Source organism: Mastigoproctus giganteus, chromosome 10, assembly GCF_048544385.1.
Source record: "Mastigoproctus giganteus isolate SK-2022 chromosome 10, ASM4854438v1, whole genome shotgun sequence".
In the NCBI taxonomy this organism is placed as follows: domain Eukaryota; kingdom Metazoa; phylum Arthropoda; class Arachnida; order Uropygi; family Thelyphonidae; genus Mastigoproctus; species Mastigoproctus giganteus.
Genome location: NC_143584.1, coordinates 53,513,291 through 53,532,202, shown reverse-complemented (window position 1 = coordinate 53,532,202; position 18,912 = coordinate 53,513,291). Strand labels below are relative to the sequence as shown.

The following is an 18,912-nucleotide window of genomic DNA, read 5'->3' as shown; positions in this document are numbered from 1 at the left end:
GATGATGGTATATCAGGCTTAATGTCCAAGTTTGCAGACGATACGAAGGTTGGCAGGGTTGTCAAGGACACTACTGACACTATGCTGCTGCAACAGGATTTGGAAAGGTTGAGCAGATGGGCTTCGAGGTGGCAAATGAAGTTTAACATTGACAAATGTAAAGTACTACATATGGGAAACAGCAACCCCAGAGCAACGTATCAACTCTGTGGTACTACACTGACAGTGGTAGAGAATGAAAGGGACCTGGGGGTGGTGGTGCAGGCAGATATGAAGTTCTCTGAGCAGTGCAGACGAGCTGCAAGAGTAGCTCATGGTGTATTGTCAATGATATATAGGAATTTTTCTAGCAGGGATAAGGAGGTGATTATTCCCTTGTATAAGGCAATGGTCAGGCCACACCTAGAGTACTGTATACAGGCCTGGAGGCCTCATTTCAGGAAGGATGTAGAGCTGCTGGAACGAGTACAGAGAAGGGCAACTAGATTGGTGAATGGGACAAAGGGGTTCTCTTACGAAGAAAGGCTTAAGTTTTGCAAATTACAGTGTCTGGAAACTAGGCACCAGCGGGGTGATCTGATAGAGGTGTACAAAGCCTTGAATGGTTTGAGCATGCTCAATGCTGATGGGATTCTTCCTCTAGCTCAGAAAAATCACCTGAGAGGGCATAAATTCAAATTGAGGAAAGACAGATGTAGGATAGATGTGCGGAAATTTGCCTTTAGCCAGCGGGTGGTTGGTGGGTGGAACAGACTTCCATCCCTTGTCGTGGAAGTTGATAGCCTAAATAAGTTTAAGGCTCAGCTGGACAGGTATTTCGAACGAACAGAGGGGTGAAGTGGAAGTGGTTATTTTGATTTATTTATGTTACTTTTTTTTTTTTTTTTTTTTTGGCTGATGCTGCATAAGCTTGCTTTCTTGCATCAAATGCCTCTACTAATGCTAATGCTAATGCTAATGCTCACTGATTTAAACTTACTAGATTTCTTCTTGTGGAGCCATTTAATATCAACTGGTGTATTCGACTCAAGTAGCTGATGTGGAAACGCTCCGCAATCGAATTGTGGCAGGTTGTGAGACAATACGAAACATGCCAGGAATTTGGCATCATCTTCGCGAGTCCATGAGACGTCGATGTGAGGCCTGTATTCAGGCAGAAGGTGGACATTTTGAACAATTACTATAAGGTGATGTGAACAGTTAAGTGTCATAGACAGACCTTCAAAACTCGGAAACCAAGCATTCCAGACCTATGTTGATATAAAATATTTTTATTGTCTATATGCGAGGAACTCATTCCTGAAGTTATGCCGTGTATTTTTGAGACACCCTGTATATATACCGTATTTTCTGGCTTATAAGACGCACAGGCATACATGACGTACCCTAGTTTTGGCGACATATTTTGGAAAAAATAATAACCCTTCTATTATCCTTCGATACTGTTTACGGTGAAACTAAGAAGCGATCTTTTACTGACTGATATAAACAAATATGGTGACATGGCGTGATACGGGACATAAAAATTAAATACGGTAATATATTTTTCTCAAAATAATGGTATACGCTTGGGTAAATGTTCAACCAATAATGAAATGTTGGTTTCTGAAAAAAGCTGACAGAAGTAATGTAACAGAAATTCTTACTCACCCTAAGACAAATATGGGCGTCACTTTCTCTTTGTAAAAGACAGTTGGAAATGAAAAATCCCGATCCAGTCTAATTAGCCCGCCATACCATAACAGCGCGAGATCATAGAGGAATACCATAAAAGCACGAGATCATATTATAGAGGAAGCAAACACATGGGAAAACGAAACAAGTTTTTACTTACGTCTGATTGTGAGATTCATATCACGCAGATTTCAACAAATTTTCCACGAAAAAAAGATTACTGGTATGTATTGTTGCCATAGATTGTAACCACTGATAATTGTTAAAAATATATTTCAACAGATAAATCTTAAGTAAAATTGGTGTGAATTTCAAAGGGAAGTTTTCAGAACTCAGTTTAACGGCACTGCATCATCGAAAATGCATTGCTGGTAGTCTTTAGGCCTAATCTGACATTGACCATATAAGACGCAGGGTGATTTTCCGAGTATTTCTTCGTGAAAAAAACCACGTCTTATAAGCCGGAAAATACGGTATATATATATTTGTGACAATACAGTCAAAGAAATTAGGATGGTCTTGACAGGTCTGGAATTTGCACGATGACATGCTTCGTTGCTTCTGCTCATTTGTCAGGTTATGCAGCACAAATTTTGCATAGACCTGCCTTTTCCCCAAATCTTCATGCAGAATTTGACAAATAATCTCCTTATTCATATCCAACTCACCAGTCATCATTCTCAGGATCAAACAATGACCTCTTGCCACAATTTCCCATTTGCAACTCTGTTTTCATTTCAAGAGGTTGATAGATACTACATCTTGGGTCATTACAAATATCCTCATGTACATCTCTGAACTCCTTATGCCATTCAAACACACTGGTATGACCTAAGATTTCATCACCATAAAAAGTTTTTAACATTTCAGATTTCTGTTACAGATTTTCCCAGTTTAAAGCAAAAATTTGATAATCTTTTGCTGCTTCATTGCAAAATCATGACACAGAATGTTAACAGTACTAATGAAACTGGTTGTTATTAGCAACCTGTCAGCCTACTGGACAATCTCTGTACAGCCATCTGTTAGAAGAAGTCTGAACTACAATATACCACTTCTGTTTCATTTGAAAATCATTGTATATGATTGCAATAGCACCAGTCCAGGAACTTTATGGTCACATCTCATATGTATTCAGGGATTGAAATGGAAAATTTTATGAAACAGAATACTCATTAATAAATTATCTTATTATTAATAATCAAGTATGTCCATGACATTACCGATGCATGTGAAAAACTGGAAGAGCTTTCTATTATGCTCTCGCCTGTTCCAAGTCCTGCATGTATTTTTATTCAACTTTTTCTATTTTGTTAAGAATCATTTGCTATGATTTCACAGTAACATCTCTAGCAATTTTGCTGAATGAAGAAGGAAATAGGGTAAGTTATAGTATTAGTAGTAGTGGCATCTGTCCATTCCCTCTAATACTATGACTAATTCTTTATAAAATTTATTTAAGCTTTCAACCTTCACATAACAAGATGGTAGCTTGTTCCAACAATCAGTTACTTTCTGGCTGAAAGCAAATTTTCATCTATCCTGCAGACATCTTTTTTCAATTTATATTTGTGTGCATGCGTGCGTGTGTGTGTCAAAGAAAGATTAAGAATATATCACCATCAAGTTTATTAAATCTATTTAAAGCCTTAAACAGTTCAATCAGGTCTCTTCACGTTCAGAAACAACTGCCTTGTTTCCAAGTGTTGCAATTTGTAGAACCAAAGTCTTTTGTGGTAACAATATCCCTTTGTTTCTTGATAATTTGGTTGATCTTCACTTTACTTGTTCCAAAATATTTACACCTTTTTTTTTTTTTTTTTTTTTTATTAGTAAATTAGTAAGAGGAGTTTACCTCAATATAGTACGTAGAACACTTCCGTATGATACCCTCCAGAAATTAAAACGGAAAAAACGAAAAAATCGACAACTTACCGGTACATTAAAGTAAAATATAAATAAATAATTAAATAATCAATTTAACACAATTCAAAATCAATTTAAAACAATTAAAATTCAAATTAATGCAATTAAAAGAATCTAACGAAAATATTCAAAACGATTTTCCTTCCTTCAAAATCAATTTAAAACAATTAAAATTCAAATTAACGCAATTAAAAGAATCTAACGAAAATATTCAAAACGAAAATATTATATTTAATTGCGTTAATTTGAATTTTAATTGTTTTAAATTGATTTTGAGGAAGGAAAATCGTTTTGAATATTTTCGTTAGATTCTTTTAATTGCGTTAATTTGAATTTTAATTGTTTTAAATTGATTTTGAATTGTGTTAAATTGATTATTTAATTATTTATTTATATTTTACTTTAATGTACCGGTAAGTTGTCGATTTTTTCGTTTTTTCCGTTTTAATTTCTGGAGGGTATCATACGGAAGTGTTCTACGTACTATATTGAGGTAAACTCCTCTTACTAATTTACTAATATTATTATCAACGTAGAACATATTGAGTATTACAGCTCTGATTCATACTATCTAATTTTTTTTTTTATGAAAACCCCAAACACAAGAGGTATTAGAACCTATAGTACTTAGTTATGTGCTTGAGTTGGAGAAGATGAAAGAAGATATTTGTTGACATTAGACTTGAACTTCTGTAGCCTGTAATTTTCAGGAAATACATGCAAAGGAAGGTTGATCCAGAAAAAGGCAGATGAATGAATAAATGAGGAAGATGAAAAATTGGTTGGAGTTAGACAGTAAATGGATGTTGGCTGGTGGCGGCATGTGTTCGGATTGTTTTGAAAGAGAGAGAGAGAGGGAATTATAGAAGCCAATTCAGAAGAAAACAGTGCCCATGGAAGTATCTATAGAAAAGGCATGCAGCAGAAACAGTATGTCTATGAGACAGCGAGTGAAGAGAGACTGTTAGGGATGAGTCATTAATTAACCTAACCACCATCTTCTCAATGGAATCTAGGAGCCTGAGAGAGGTTTTAGGGGCACCGCCCCAGATGTGGGAACAATATTCCATGGTAGGGCAGATTTGCAATTTGTACTGAGTGAACAGCTGTTTGGAAGAAAAGTAAAGCTGAGAGCGAAAGAGAAAACCAAGTTTTTTAGATGCAGAGGAAGCAATATTTGTAATGTGCTTGTGCCAAGGGAGATTAGAAGTCAGGTTAATCCCCAAAACAGATATATCATCTTGCCTAGAAATCGGAGTGTCACCAAAGACAAGCATAGCAGCAGAAGAATCATTTTTGCGAGATATAAGACAAGACTGAGTTTCAGAAGGATTGAAATCAACTAAGTTGTCTTTGCCCCATTTGAGAATTACCTGAAGATCGGCATTTAAGGAACTGGTAGTGGATATTCAAGAAGTTGAAGCTGATTGAGCAGAGCAAGGTTTCTCAAAATGGAAAGTGGAATGCAATGTGCTATCATCAGCAGAACTGTGGATAGGATTTCCAGTCAATGGAAGAAGGTCATTAATATACAAGAAAAAAAGAGTGGGAGAAAGAACTGAACCTTGGGGGACACCAGCAATAGTGGAGAAGTTAGAAGACAGAGAGCCATCTACCATCACCCTCAGTGAGTGGTGGCGCCTCCGAAGCCAGGTGGGAAGGAGCAGCAGAGCGTAGCACATGTTTCTTAATTAGACCGGGGTTCGAACCCGTCATCACCAAATACGGAGGATGTGGAAAGGTCAGGGAATGACCACCGCATATTCCCGGAGCAATATGGCCTTAGTTGCTAATGCTCCTAAAAACCAAATAACAACAACAGTGAGTGGTCAGAGAGAAAAAATGGATAACAAATTAAAAAAACAGTTGGCAAACCATAAGGTGGAAGTTTGTTTAGAAGACCCTTGTGACAAACATGATCAAAAGCCTTTGAGATGTCAAGAGCAACTGCTTGTGTTTCACTGAACTTTTCCATTGAATTTGTACATAAATGGGTAACATAAGCAAGAATATCACCAGTGGATCGACACTGACGGAATCCATATTGGCGATCGTTGATCGGAAGGAAGGTTTCTAGGTAGTTCAAGAGTTGGCGGTTAATTGATTTCTCCGTTACTAGAGGTAATTGGAATGGGACGAAAAATGGATTTGAGGGATTTGTCACCATTTTTAGGAACTGACTGGACATGAGCAAATTTCCAAGCAAAAAACACCTTTGGAATAAGAATGTGAAAAAAGGTGGCAAAGAACAGGTGTAAGTTCAGGAGCATATGTTTTGAGAACAAGTGGAGAAATACCATCAGGACCTGGAGCTTTCTTAGCATCAAGATTCATCAAAATCCTTCTGACATCCTTTTGATGGAAGACCACAAGAGTCACTGAATGGAGCGTGTTGGGAATGGTGGGAGGTGTTTTACCAATATCATTAATACATGAGTTGGAAGAAAATGGGATGCTAGCAGGTCAGCTTTATCCTGAAGTGACAATAGAACCATCCGGTTTTGACAGAGGTGAGAATAGAGGGGGGAAAAGAAGGGGGGGGGGAGTGAAGCCAGTTGACATCGCTGGACAGTGCAGTGTTGAGTCAGTTTGGTGTGACATAAGCATTGGGAGATCAAAATTGAGAGTAGGAGTGTGCTATAGGCCTAATGACTCTGATGAGTATAATAAGAAACTGTACAGGGAAATAGAGTGGGCCAGTAAATCAGAGAGGCTAATAATGGGAGATTTTAATTTCCCAGATATTGACTGGAATTTGGGGGCTGGTCACTCACACACTAGCAGGGCTTTTGTGGATTTATTGGATGATTGTTTTCTACATCATGTTCGGGAGGCAATTAGAGGGAGTAATACTCTTGATTTGATTATCAGCAGTGATTCTTCATGCATTAAGAATCTGCAGATAAATGAACCACTAGGTGGTAGTGATCACAGTGTGCTGAAGTGGGATTTACTCAAAGAGGTAACTACCATTAGGGGTAAAGGGAAGGGTTACTGCTTCCGTAAAGGCGACTACGATGGACTGAGACAGTATTTAAATTCTATACAGTGGGACCAACTGATGATGTTACCAACAGCAAATTCAAAATGGGAAGCATTCAAAGAACTTATCTTGGAAGCTACTAGGCTTTACATACCAACTAAGAAATATTGTTCAAGGTTTAGGCCAAAATGGATGTCAGATGAACTAATGAGGCATATGACAGAGAAGAAAAATGCATGGGATACTTACAAATTAACACATGACACAGAAGCCTATGATAGATACAAGTTGATATGCAACCAAGTTACAAAGGAGGTTAGGCAGGCGGAGGCAGATTACGAGAAATCCTTGGCAAGGGATGCAAAGAAAAACAGCAAAGAGTTCTTTACTTATGTAAACTCTAGAAGGAAGGGGATGAATCAGATTGGTCCACTTGATATTGATGGGTCAACTGTTGATGATCCTGCTCAGGTAGCTAACAAACTAAATGAATATTTTGCATCGACACTCACACATGAGGAGTTATTCAGTGAGGGGAATGCCAGAGGTGTATTCAACTCTAGCAGTAAGCTACAGAATCTTGAAATAACTGGGAGTAAAGTGGAGGAGAAACTGTTGAAGATAAACACAAGAAAGGCACCCGGGGTGGATGGGATCTATCCAGTTATATCAAAGGAGGCAGCAAAGGAAGTAAGCAAACCCTTAGCCATAATTATGAGAGCTTCCTTGGACTCAGGGGAGGTACACATAGACTGGAAATGTGCAAATGTGACCCGACCCCAATTCACAAAGGAGGATCAAAGGCTGACACAAGTAATTATAGACCTGTGAGCTTAACTTCTGTTCCAGGAAAATTAATGGAGGCACTGGTTAAAGAAGCACTGCAGGATCATTTAGACAAGACTTCAGTTATAGCTCGGACACAGCATGGTTTTGTTAAGGGGAAGTCTTGCCTGACCAATTTGGTTGGATACTATGATGCAGTTACAAAAGAACTGGATGCAGGGAATAGCTTTGATATTATATACTTGGATCTTAGATAGGCTTTTGATACTGTTGCACATGGAAGACTGCTACACAAATTGGAGAAGTGTGACATTGGAGGCAAATTGCTGCTATGGATAAAGGGGTGGTTGAGGGGGAGAAGACAGAGAGTGGTAATCAATGGACACTGCTCATCGTGGACTAATGTTATTAGTGGAGTCCCTCAGGGCTCAGTGTTGGGTCCATTATTGTTTTCTGTATTTATAAATGATATTGATGATGGTATATCAAGCTTAATGTCCAAGTTTGCAGACGATACAAAGGTTGGCAGGGTTGTCAAGGACACTACTGACACTATGCTGCTGCAACAGGATCTGGAAAGGTTGAGCAGATGGGCTGAGAGGTGGCAAATGAAGTTTAACATTGACAAATGTAAAGTACTACACATGGGAAACAGCAACCCCAGAGCAATGTATCAACTCTGTGGTACTACACTGACAGTGGTAGAGAATGAAAGGGACTTGGGGGGTGATTATGCAGGCAGATATGAAGTTCTCTGAGCAGTGCAGACGGGCTGCAAGAGTAGCTCATGGAGTATTGTCAATGATATACAGGAATTTTTCCAGCAGGGATAAGGAGGTGATTATTTCCTTGTATAAGGCAATAGTCAGGCCACACCTAGAGTACTGTATACAAGTCTGGAGGCCTCATTTCAAGAAGGATGTAGAGCTGCTGGAACGAGTACAGAGAAGGGCAACAAGATTAGTGAATGGAACAAAGGGGTGCTCTTACGAAGAAAGGCTTAAGTTTTGCAAATTACAGTGTCTGGAGACTAGGCACCAGCGAGGTGATCTGATAGAGGTGTATAAAGCCTTGAATGGTTTGAGCATGCTCAATGCTGATGGGATTCTTCCTCTAGCTCAGAATAATCACCTGAGAGGGCATAAATTCAAATTGAGGAAAAACAGATGTAGGATAGACGTGCGGAAATTTGCCTTTAGCCAGCGGGTGGTTGGTTGGTGGAACCGACTTCCATCACTTGTTGTTGAAGTTGATAGCCTAAATAAGTTTAAGGCTCAGCTGGACAGGTATTTTGAACGAACAGAGGGATGAAGTGGAAGTGGGTTTTTTTTTTTTTTTTTTTGGCTGATGCTTCATAAGCTTGCTTTCTTGCATTAAATGCCTCTACTAATGCTAATGTTAATGCTAAAGTTGCAGCCAATAGCTTTAGTAAGAGACCAGAATGCTTGGCTACCATTTAGGGCAAGAAGCAAGTTTTCTACTCTTAGCCTGTCCAAAATCTAGTTTGGACTGATTAATAACTGCTTTAGAATTGTTGCGAGCTTTGGTGTAGGCAGAAAATGAAACTGAAGAATTGGAAACAAGCCAATTACAATATTTAACATTCTTCACTCGAACAGACTAAGCATATTTATTGGAAAACCAAGGTTTAGATTAAGAATGAGATTTTTAAGTGGAGTATGGGATAAAGGATTCCATTCCTGCAAGAATAATTTCACTGACACCATCTGAGCAAACGTTGACATCAGAAGTTTTGAAACAGTAATCCGACCAAGGAAAAGAAGAAAAGAAATCTCACAGGTCATCCCATTTTGCTTTCTTGTAAGGCCAAACAACATGAGGTTGGGAATAGCCACGAGACACTACTGACAGTATCCTGTTGCAACAGGATCTGGAAAGGTTGAGCAGATGGGCTGAGAGGTGGCAAATGAAGTTTAACATTGACAAATGTAAAGTACTACATATGGGAAACAGTAACCCCAGAGTAACGTATCAACTCTGTGGTACTACACTGACAGTGGTAGAGAATGAAAAGGACCTGGGGGTAATTGTGCAGGCAGATATGAAGTTTTCTGAGTAGTGCAGATGGGCTGCAAGAGTAGCTGATGGTGTCTTGTCAATGATATACAGGAATTTTTCTAACAGGGATAAGGAGGTGAATATTCCATTGTATAAGGCAATGGTCAGGCCACACCTTGAGTCCTGTATACAGGTCTGGAGGCCTCATTTCAAGAAGGATGTAGAGCTGTTGGAACGAGTACAGAGAAGGGCAACAAGATTAGTGAATGGAACAAAGATTTGCACTTATGAAGAAAGGCTTAAGTTTCGCAAATTACAGTGTCTGGAGCCTAGGCACCGGTGAGGTGATCTGATTGAGTGTATAAAGGCTTTCATGGTTTGAGCATGCTCAATGCTGATGGAATTCTTCATCTTGCTCAGAAAAATCGCCTTAAAGGGCATAAATTCAAATTGAGGAAAGTCGGTTGTAGGATAGATGTGTGGAAATTTGCCTGATCCACCAACCTTCCACCTTTTGTTGTGGAAGCTAATAGCGTTTGTTATGTTTGTTATTTGGTTTTTAGGAGCATTAGCAACTAAGGCGATATTGCTCTGGGGATATGCAGTGGTCATTCCCTGACCTTTCCGCATCCTCCGTATTTGGTGGTCACGGGCTCGAACCCCGGTCTAATCAAGAAGCATGTGCTACACACTGCTGCTCCTGCCCACCTGGCTTCGGAGGCGCCCGGAAGCTAATAGCCTAAATAAATTTATGGCTCAGCTGGGCAGGTATTTTGAACGTTGTTGTTGTTATTTGGTTTTTAGGAGCATTAGCAACTAAGGCCATATTGCTCTGGGATATGCGGTGGTCATTCCCTGACCTTTCCGCATCTTCCGTATTTGGTGGTCACGGGCTCGAACCTCAGTCTAATCAAGAAGCGTGTGCTACGCACTGCTGCTCCTTCCCACCTGGCTACGGAAGCACCGTATTTTGAATCAACGGAGGGGTGAAATGGGAGTGCTTTTTTTTTTTTTTTTTTTCGGCTGATGTTGCATAAGCTTGCTTTCTTGCATCATATGCCTCTACTAATGGTAAAATGCTAATGCTAAATCCATGATATTGGGCATTTTGATATAGTCATTTGCATGCCACTATTATTTGACCAATGATGGCAATCTATTATAATGCACAGTTCTTTTCACCCTCCATCAGCTTCTTCCAGACTCTAACATGCACGACTGCAATATCTGTGATACTTATTATTATTATTATCATCAGCCATATGGTGCAAGGGAGCCCGAGGCTTATGCTGCACCAGCCAAAAAAAATTCCCGAGTTACCCTGAGAGAAAGAGAGAGTCAGAAATAAAGGAGTCACCAAGAAAGAGAAGTATGGTGATATCCAGCTCAGGACCCTGGGTGTGCCAAGCCCATAATACTCAATGTGAGCCCCTGGGCTTATGTTGGCATCTCTGGTACCAACTGTTCATTCAAAGTCCCTTAGGTTGTGTTGCTGGCCCATTCTTTCACTTGGGCATATTCACACTATTTTTTGGTATCTGACTGCTGCGTTATATAGCCTGTTACAGATATGTGATATTGTCTCTGATGAAGTAGTCGATTCCTTGGATGTTTGGTGGGGCGGGGTACCTTAAAAACTAGCTAATTTGTGTGTGTGTGCATGCGTGCGTTGTTTAATAATACTTACGTTCCAATTTCTTCCAAAATGTCATAATAATCATAAACACTAGATGTTTTTACATCTACTGGTAGAGGTATATACTTGTCATAAACATCAAACACTGAAAGAAGGAAAAATAGTTAGATATTAGATATTGTTATAACAATAATTTAAAGAACAAGATATTTGAAATCAAAATCAAAAAGATCACGAACAACATAGCTTACCATATTGATCATAATTAGAAACTTTGCCTTCTGATTTACCCCTGATACGCCGTCCTTGAGCATCCACTATTTGTATGGTAAAAAAAAAAAAGAAGTGTTTTTCAGAAATATTTCTAACTATTAAGTTTTGAAAAAAATGCTTAAAATATAACCCAAGTCATTTTAATAGCTATCCATCTTGTCATTATTAAATAGTAATATGCTACTGTGCAAAAACATATGCAGTTTATATAAGGTAAGACCAGAAAGTTTCAGGACTTTTTCCACAGTATATATCTAAAGTTTCCTTTTCCACAGTATATATCTAAAGTTTCCTTTTCCACAGTATATATCTAAAGTTTCCTTTTCCACAGTATATATCTAAATTACACTTTTTTCAAGATCATTTCAAGTAGGTTTCAAATAATGTGTCCATTTATACAGTAAAATCTCTAAAATCAAGCACTTTACAATGTGGAATACTTTAAAATCTGGCATATTTTACAAAAAAGTCAACATTTTAGAATCCTGAAATACTGAGAAATAAATCTGCACTTGCATCAACGATTGCAAAAATTAATCCATGCAAAAAATGACATTTTCCTCTATAAGATATTTGCAGGACTCTTATGAAGAGAGAGAAATGTTATCTTTTCATCTGTTTCTGCAGCCAGCAGGATTTAAATTTCACACACAATGGTTTTAATTCTGCCATCAGAAGAAAGCTTGCCTTTGTACAAGGCTCCGAGTGCCAAGCGATAGGGACCAAGCGATTTTTCTTAAGCGAATTATAAAGTGATCCTTCCAAATGATTTTGTTCTGTTTCATTTCTAGCTGCTCTCTTATACTCAGTTCATTGTAAGTGGGTCTTGACTTAGCAGATTTTAAGTTAGAACCCAGGAAGGAAAATCACCTTTCTTTTTTTAGGATATTTATTTATCCATTTTCACTAACAAACTAATCCTTCAGCTGCTTGATCACTAGGTAGCACTGCTCCTGCCTCCCCGTGGTGGGGCCAGAAACCTTGGCAGAACAGTTAATCTGCCAAGGGCAAAAAGGAGCAAAGATGGACCTTAATGTGTTTCCGCCTTTAGAGCCGACAAGCTCTCAGCCAGACATGGAAACCAATTCCTCAGCGACAGATTTCCCTGCATTTATTATAATGCACTCTCTTCCCAATCGGTCCCTCAGTAAGCTGTCTCCGTTTCTTATCCAAAAACACCTGGAAAGTCTCGCAGGATCTCCTAAGACAGTCAAGAGACTCCAATCAGGGGACCTACTAGTGGAGACAATGAACCGTGGACATTTGGAGATACTGCTAAACCTTACAAACTTTGCTGGAATTCCAGTAAAGTTTGTAAGGTTTAGCAGGGTTTTGTAAGGTTGCATTTCTCCCCATGCAACCCTAAATACATCCAAAGGAGTTATATCCAGCTGGGATCTATTGAATGTCACGGAGGAGGAGATAATGCAAGAGCTTCAAGATCAAAATGTCATTGTAGTCAAAAGGATTATGACTAAAAAAGACAATACACTTACACCTACAAGGAATATTATACTCATTTTCAATATGCCAAATCTACAATAATCAATAAAAGCAGGCTATCTACTTTGCCACATTAGGCCCTATATTCCTAATCCATTGAGATGTTTTAAGTGCCAAAAGTATGGCCCTCTCAAATGGCATGCAGAGGAAATCAAATTTGCCCGAATTGTGGGTCCTCTGATCACACTTAAAGTGATTGCTCAGCAAAAGAAATGGCCAGCCCCAACTGTAAAGGCAACCATCCTGCTTATTCAAGGACATGCGACAAATGAAAAATTGAAAAGAAAATTGTGAAATATAAGATTGAAAATAAAGTAATTTTTCAAGAAGCAAGGAAAGTAATTGCTCCAAGTATGACTATGCATACATATGCCAGTATTGCTCAAAAATATCAATCAGTGGCCACCCAAACTGATGTTACAGTCCCTTCAAGCACTTCAATCTCTGATTGGGCTCAGGCAGCAACAGTCCAATATCCCTAAGCAGTTGAACCAGGCAAGTAATACTGCACTTACAGTACCAGCTACATATCCTTCTCCTCCCCCAGTGATTGCTTCTATATCGAATAATCAACGTTCACATTTAAAAAAGAATATCCAAGAAACATCTATGGATACAACTGACTTATCCAGACAAGAAGAACCGATCTTAGAAATATATGCGGAAGAAGGAAAAATGGATACCAGTCGACCATTATTCTCAAAAAAAGACAAACTAAAGCCTGAATGTCACAAAACAGTCACATTAAAAAAAACAGTCAGATACAGCTTCTTCTACTAAACACCAGTAATGCCTTATATTCTACAATGGAATTTTAGAGGATTTTGTAGCAACCTTAATGATATTCAAGTCTTAATTGACCGCTACTCTCCAGTTGGTTTCTGTCTACAGGAAACCTATCTAACTCCTCAAATTTCCACCAACATAAAGAACTTTGCCATCTATCAACACGATCGTAATACTTCAAATGCTGCCCGTGGGGGTGTGGCCATATTGGTCAGCTCAAAGATCCCGACCAAGCAAATTGTTTTGCAAACTGAAATTGAAGTTGTCACCGTCCGTTTGATAACCCAGATTGCTTTAACACTAGTATCAGTCTATCTCCCACCAAGTCATACCTTCTCTTACCAAGATCTTGAAAGATCTTGGTATCTCTTACAAAGATCTTGAAAGATCTTGGTATCTCTTACAAAGATCTTGAAAGGTGACTTCAATGGCCACATCCCCTTATGGGGAACGACAAAATTAGATATACATGGCCACTTAGTTGAAACCTTTCTGGATAAGCAAAACTTTACTCTTCTTAATACTGGTGCACCCACTCACATACAACTACCAACTGGGCAAACCTCTGCAATTGATCTATCAATATGCACCCCGATTCTGTTTCCAATCATAGAATGGTCTGTTATGGACGATCCCAAGGGCAGTGACCATTTTCCTATTATTTGTGATTTGCTCACTGGACAACCACCATTTGCCAAACCCTGCAGGAAATGGAAGTTCTCTCAAGCCAACTGGGTCAAATTTCAATTGTCACCCTGGATGAGCAATACATACGAACACAGTCGATAGATGAAGCCACAGATTATATCACTTCACACCTACTATCTGCAGCTAAATGTTCAATTCAACTGTAGAATCTCCAGTCCCGACGGCATCTTAACTATTGGTGGAATGAAGACTGCACAAAAGCTAAGAAGTTAAAAAGTAATGCTTGGAATTTATTTCGTAGATCCCCAACCACAGCTAATTTTATCAATTACAAGAAGCTAAGGGCAAAAGCATATATCATTCAAAGGCAAGCTAAGAAAAATCCTTGGATTCAGTTTGCATCTACCATAAACAGAAAAAACAGTAACCCCAGGTTAATATGGAAGAAAATTAGACAGATTTCTGGCAAATTTCCAACCACCCTTTCACCAATTCTTTTGTGGAATGGGCAGGAACTCTCTGCTCCTGAGGACATAGCAAATGCCTTTGTCCAAAACCTTTGCCCAAATTTCAGCGGCATCAACTTATTCTCTGGATTTTCAGAAAATAAAGACCAACACCGAACAATGAGCCAACAACTTTCGAACCTCAGTTTTCCTTCCGTATAACCAGCCTCTTCAATATCATGAACTCCTACATGCCATTAAAACAACACGGAACATTGCTGCTGGGCCAGATGGCATATCTTATATCATGTTACAAAACCTTGGTGGCGAAAATTTACAAATACTGCTGCTGGTCTACTATAACCGAATATTTATGGAAAACATTTATCCTCTTGGAATCATGCCACGGTTCTTGCCTTTTTAAAACATGGAAAAGACCCTACCAGTCTGTACAATCACTGACCAATTTCCCTCTCCAGTTGCCTTGGTAAATTACTTGAAAAAATTATCCATAATCGACTTGTTTCGACCATCGAAATACAACACCTAATGAGTAATAATCAGCATGGCTTTTGTAAGAACAGGTTCTCCTTAGATCTCATGATCAAGGCCGAGTCTGCAATTTGCAATGCCTTCGTAAAGAATGAACATCTTGTTATGGTTTCCATAAACATAGAGAAGGAATTTGACACTACCTGGTGCCATAGCATTCTCAGTGACCTCCATGCTCTTGGTCTATGAGGCAACCTTCCTATATTCATCAGGAACTTTCTCCAGAATCGTTCATTCCAAGTTCGATACCACAACTTGCTATCTATGATATTTTTACAGGAATGGAAGAGTGCCACAAGGTTCTGTACTGAGTGCAACCCTCTTTGCCCTTAAAATTGATTCCATCACAAAAGGACTTCCAAATACAGTTGAGACCTATCTTTATGGGGATGATCTCTCCATCTCTTGCCACTCTCAGAATATGAGATCCATTGAACGGCAATTGCAGATATCCTTGAATAAAGTAGAAAGGTGAGCAGGACTCAATGGCTATCATCTATCTCAACAGAAAAACGTTGCAATCCACTTTTGTAATCAACAAAAAAATGCATAAAGATCCTGAACTTCAGAGGTCAAACTTTACCACTCCAATGACTAACAATATCAGATTCTTGGGATTAACCCTTGAGAGAAAATTAAATTTCTTCGAGCACATTAAATCTGTGCATATTTCCTGCCTCAAAAAACTGAACATACTCAGAGCCTTATCTGCCTTGTCTTGGGGAGCAGATCGTATATCTTTGCAACTCTTATATAGAGCATTGATCAGATCCTGTTTGGATTATGGTGCTCCAATCTACGATTCTGCCTGAAAGAGTACACTATGATGGCTAGATCCTATACAGCATAGTGCATTGCAGATTGCCCTTGGTGCTTTCAGGACATCTCCTACCCATAATTTATATATTGAAGCTCATGAGCCCCCTCTTTGCGTCCACAGAAAAACACTACTTCTTAAGTATGCAGCCAAAATACAAAGTTGCTGTCAGCATCCTATTGAGCCACACCTCTTTAATCCACCACTGCAAAACCTCCATAGAAATAAACCCAGTAAAATAAGACAAGACCGGCAGGCTTACTGTGAATTAACACAGAATTGGAATGTTAGCATTAGCATTAGTAGAGGCATATGATGCAAGAAAGCAAGCTTATGCAGCATCAGCCTAAAAAAAAAAAAAAAAAACTTCCATTTCACCCCTCCGTTCTTTTGAAATACCTGTCCAGCTGACCCTTAAATTTATTTAGGCTATCAACTTCCACAATAAGGGATGGAAGTCTGTTCCACCAACCAACTACCCACTGACTAAAGGCATTTTTCCGCACATCTATCCTACATCTGTCTTTCCTCAATCTGAATTTATGCCCTCTCAGGTGATTATTCTGAGCAAGAGGAAGTATCCCATCGGCATTGAGCATGCTCAAACCATTCAAGGCTTTATACACCTCTATCAAATCACCTCATCAGTGCCTAGTCTCCAGACATTGTAATTTGCAAAATTTAAGCCTTTCTTCTTAAGAGCAACCCTTTGTTCCATTCACTAATCTTGTTGCCCTTCTCTGTACTCATTCCAGCAGCTCTACATCCTTCTTGAAATGGAGCCTCTAGACCTGTATACAGTATTCAAGGTGTGGCTGACCATTGCCTTATACAAGGGAATAATCACCTCCTTATCCCTGCTAGAAAAATTCCTGTATATCATTGACAAGACACCATGAGCTACTCTTGCAGCCCGTCTGCACTACTCAGAAAACTTCATATCTGCCTGCTCAGTTACCCCCAGGTCCTTTTCATTCTCTACCACTGTCAGTGTAGTACCACAGAGTTGATACGTTGCTCTGGGGTTGCTGTTTCCCATATGTAGTATTTTACATTTGTCAATGTTAAACTTTATTTGCCACCTCTCAGCCCATCTGCTAAACCTTTACAGATCCTGTTGCAGCAGCATAGCATCAGTAGTGTCTTTAACAACCCTGCCAACCTTTGTATCGTCTGCAAACTTGGACATTAAGCTTGATATACCATCATCAATATCATTTTAAATACAGAAAACAATAATGGACCAACACTGAACCCTCAGGGACTCCACTAATAACATTAGTCCACGATGAGCAGTGTCCATTGATTACCACTCTCTGTCTTCTCCACCTCAACCATCCCTTTATCCATAGCAGCAATTTGCTTCCAATGCCACACTGCTCCAATTTGTGCAGAAGTCTTCCATGTGCAACAGTATCAAAAGCCTTTCTAAGATACAAATATATAATATCAAAGTTATTCCCTGAATCCCGTTCTTTTGTGACTGCATCATAGTATCCAATCAAATTGGTCAGGCAAGACTTCCCCTTAAAAAAACCATGATGTGTCCGAGCTATAACTGAAGTCTTGTCCAGATCATCCTGCAGTGCTTCTTTAACCAGTGCCTCCATTAAATTTCCTGGAACAGAAGTTAAACTCACAGGTCTATAATTACTTGTGTCAGCCTTTGATCCTCCTTTGTGAATTGGAGTCACATTCACAAAGGAGGATCCTTTGTGAACGTGACCTCAAGTCTCCAGTCTATGGGTACCTCTCCTGAGTCCAAGGAAGCTCTCATAATTATGGCTAAGCATTTGTTTACTTCCTTTGCTGCCTCCTTTAATATAACTGGATAGATCCCATCCACCCCAGGCGACTTTCTTGTGTTTATCTTCAACAATTTGTCCTCCACTTTATTCTCAGTTATTACAAGATTATTTATCTTACTGCCAGATATGAATACACCTCTGGCATTCCCCTCCCTGAATAACTCCTCATGTGTGAATGTCGATGCAAAATATTCATTTAGTTTGTTAGCTACCTGAGGATTATCAACAGTTGAACCATCGATATCAAGTGGACCAATCTGATTCATCCCCTTCCTTCTAGAGTTTACATAAGTAAAGAACTCTTTGCTGTTTTTCTTTGCATCCTTTGCCAAAGATTTTTCGTAATATGCCTTCGCCTGCCTAACCTCCTTTGTAACTTGGTTACAGACCAGCTTATATCTATCATAGGCTTCTGTGTCACATGTTAATTTATATGTATCCCACGCATTTTTCTTCTCTGCCATATGTCTCATTAGTCCATCTGACATCCATTTATGCCTAAACCTTGAACAATATTTCTTAGTTGGTATGTAAAGCCTAGTAGCTTCCAAGATAAGTTCTTTGAATGCTTCCCATTTTGAATTTGCTGTTGGTAACATCATCAGTTGTTCCCACTGTATAGAATTTAAATACTGTCTCAGACCATCGTAGTCGCCTTTACGAAAGCAATAACCCTTCCCTTTACCCCTGATGGTAGTTACCTCTTTGAGTAAATCCCGCTTCAGCACACTGTGATCACTGCCACCTAGTTGTTCCTTTATCTGCAGATTCTTAATGCATGAAGAATCACTGCTGATAATCAGATCAAGAGTATTACTTCCTCTAGTTGCCTCCTGAACATGCTGATGTAGAAAACAATCATCCAATAAATCCACAAAAGCCCTGCTAGTGTGTGAGTGACCAACCCACAAATTCCAGTCAGTATCTGGGAAATTAAAATCCCCCATTATAAGACTCTCTGATTTACTGGCCCACTCTATTTCCCTGTACAGTTTCTTATTATACTCATCGAAATGGCACACCTATAGCACACTCCTACTCTCAATTTTGATCTC

General features: G+C 39.1%; 1 protein-coding gene across 2 annotated transcripts in view; it reads right to left on the bottom strand.

The window, feature by feature from the left end:
- LOC150079033 (twitchin-like) overlaps positions 1 to 18,912 on the bottom strand; it is a 2,795,346-nt gene that overhangs the window by 345,936 nt on the left and 2,430,498 nt on the right. For both annotated transcript variants that reach the window (XM_090382361.1, XM_090382360.1), the window contains 2 exons: positions 11,276 to 11,341; positions 11,076 to 11,169 (listed from right to left, as the gene is read on the bottom strand). In XM_090382361.1, the coding sequence (XP_090238487.1) occupies positions 11,076 to 11,169; positions 11,276 to 11,341 (160 nt within the window). The remainder of the gene's footprint in view (positions 1 to 11,075; positions 11,170 to 11,275; positions 11,342 to 18,912) is intronic.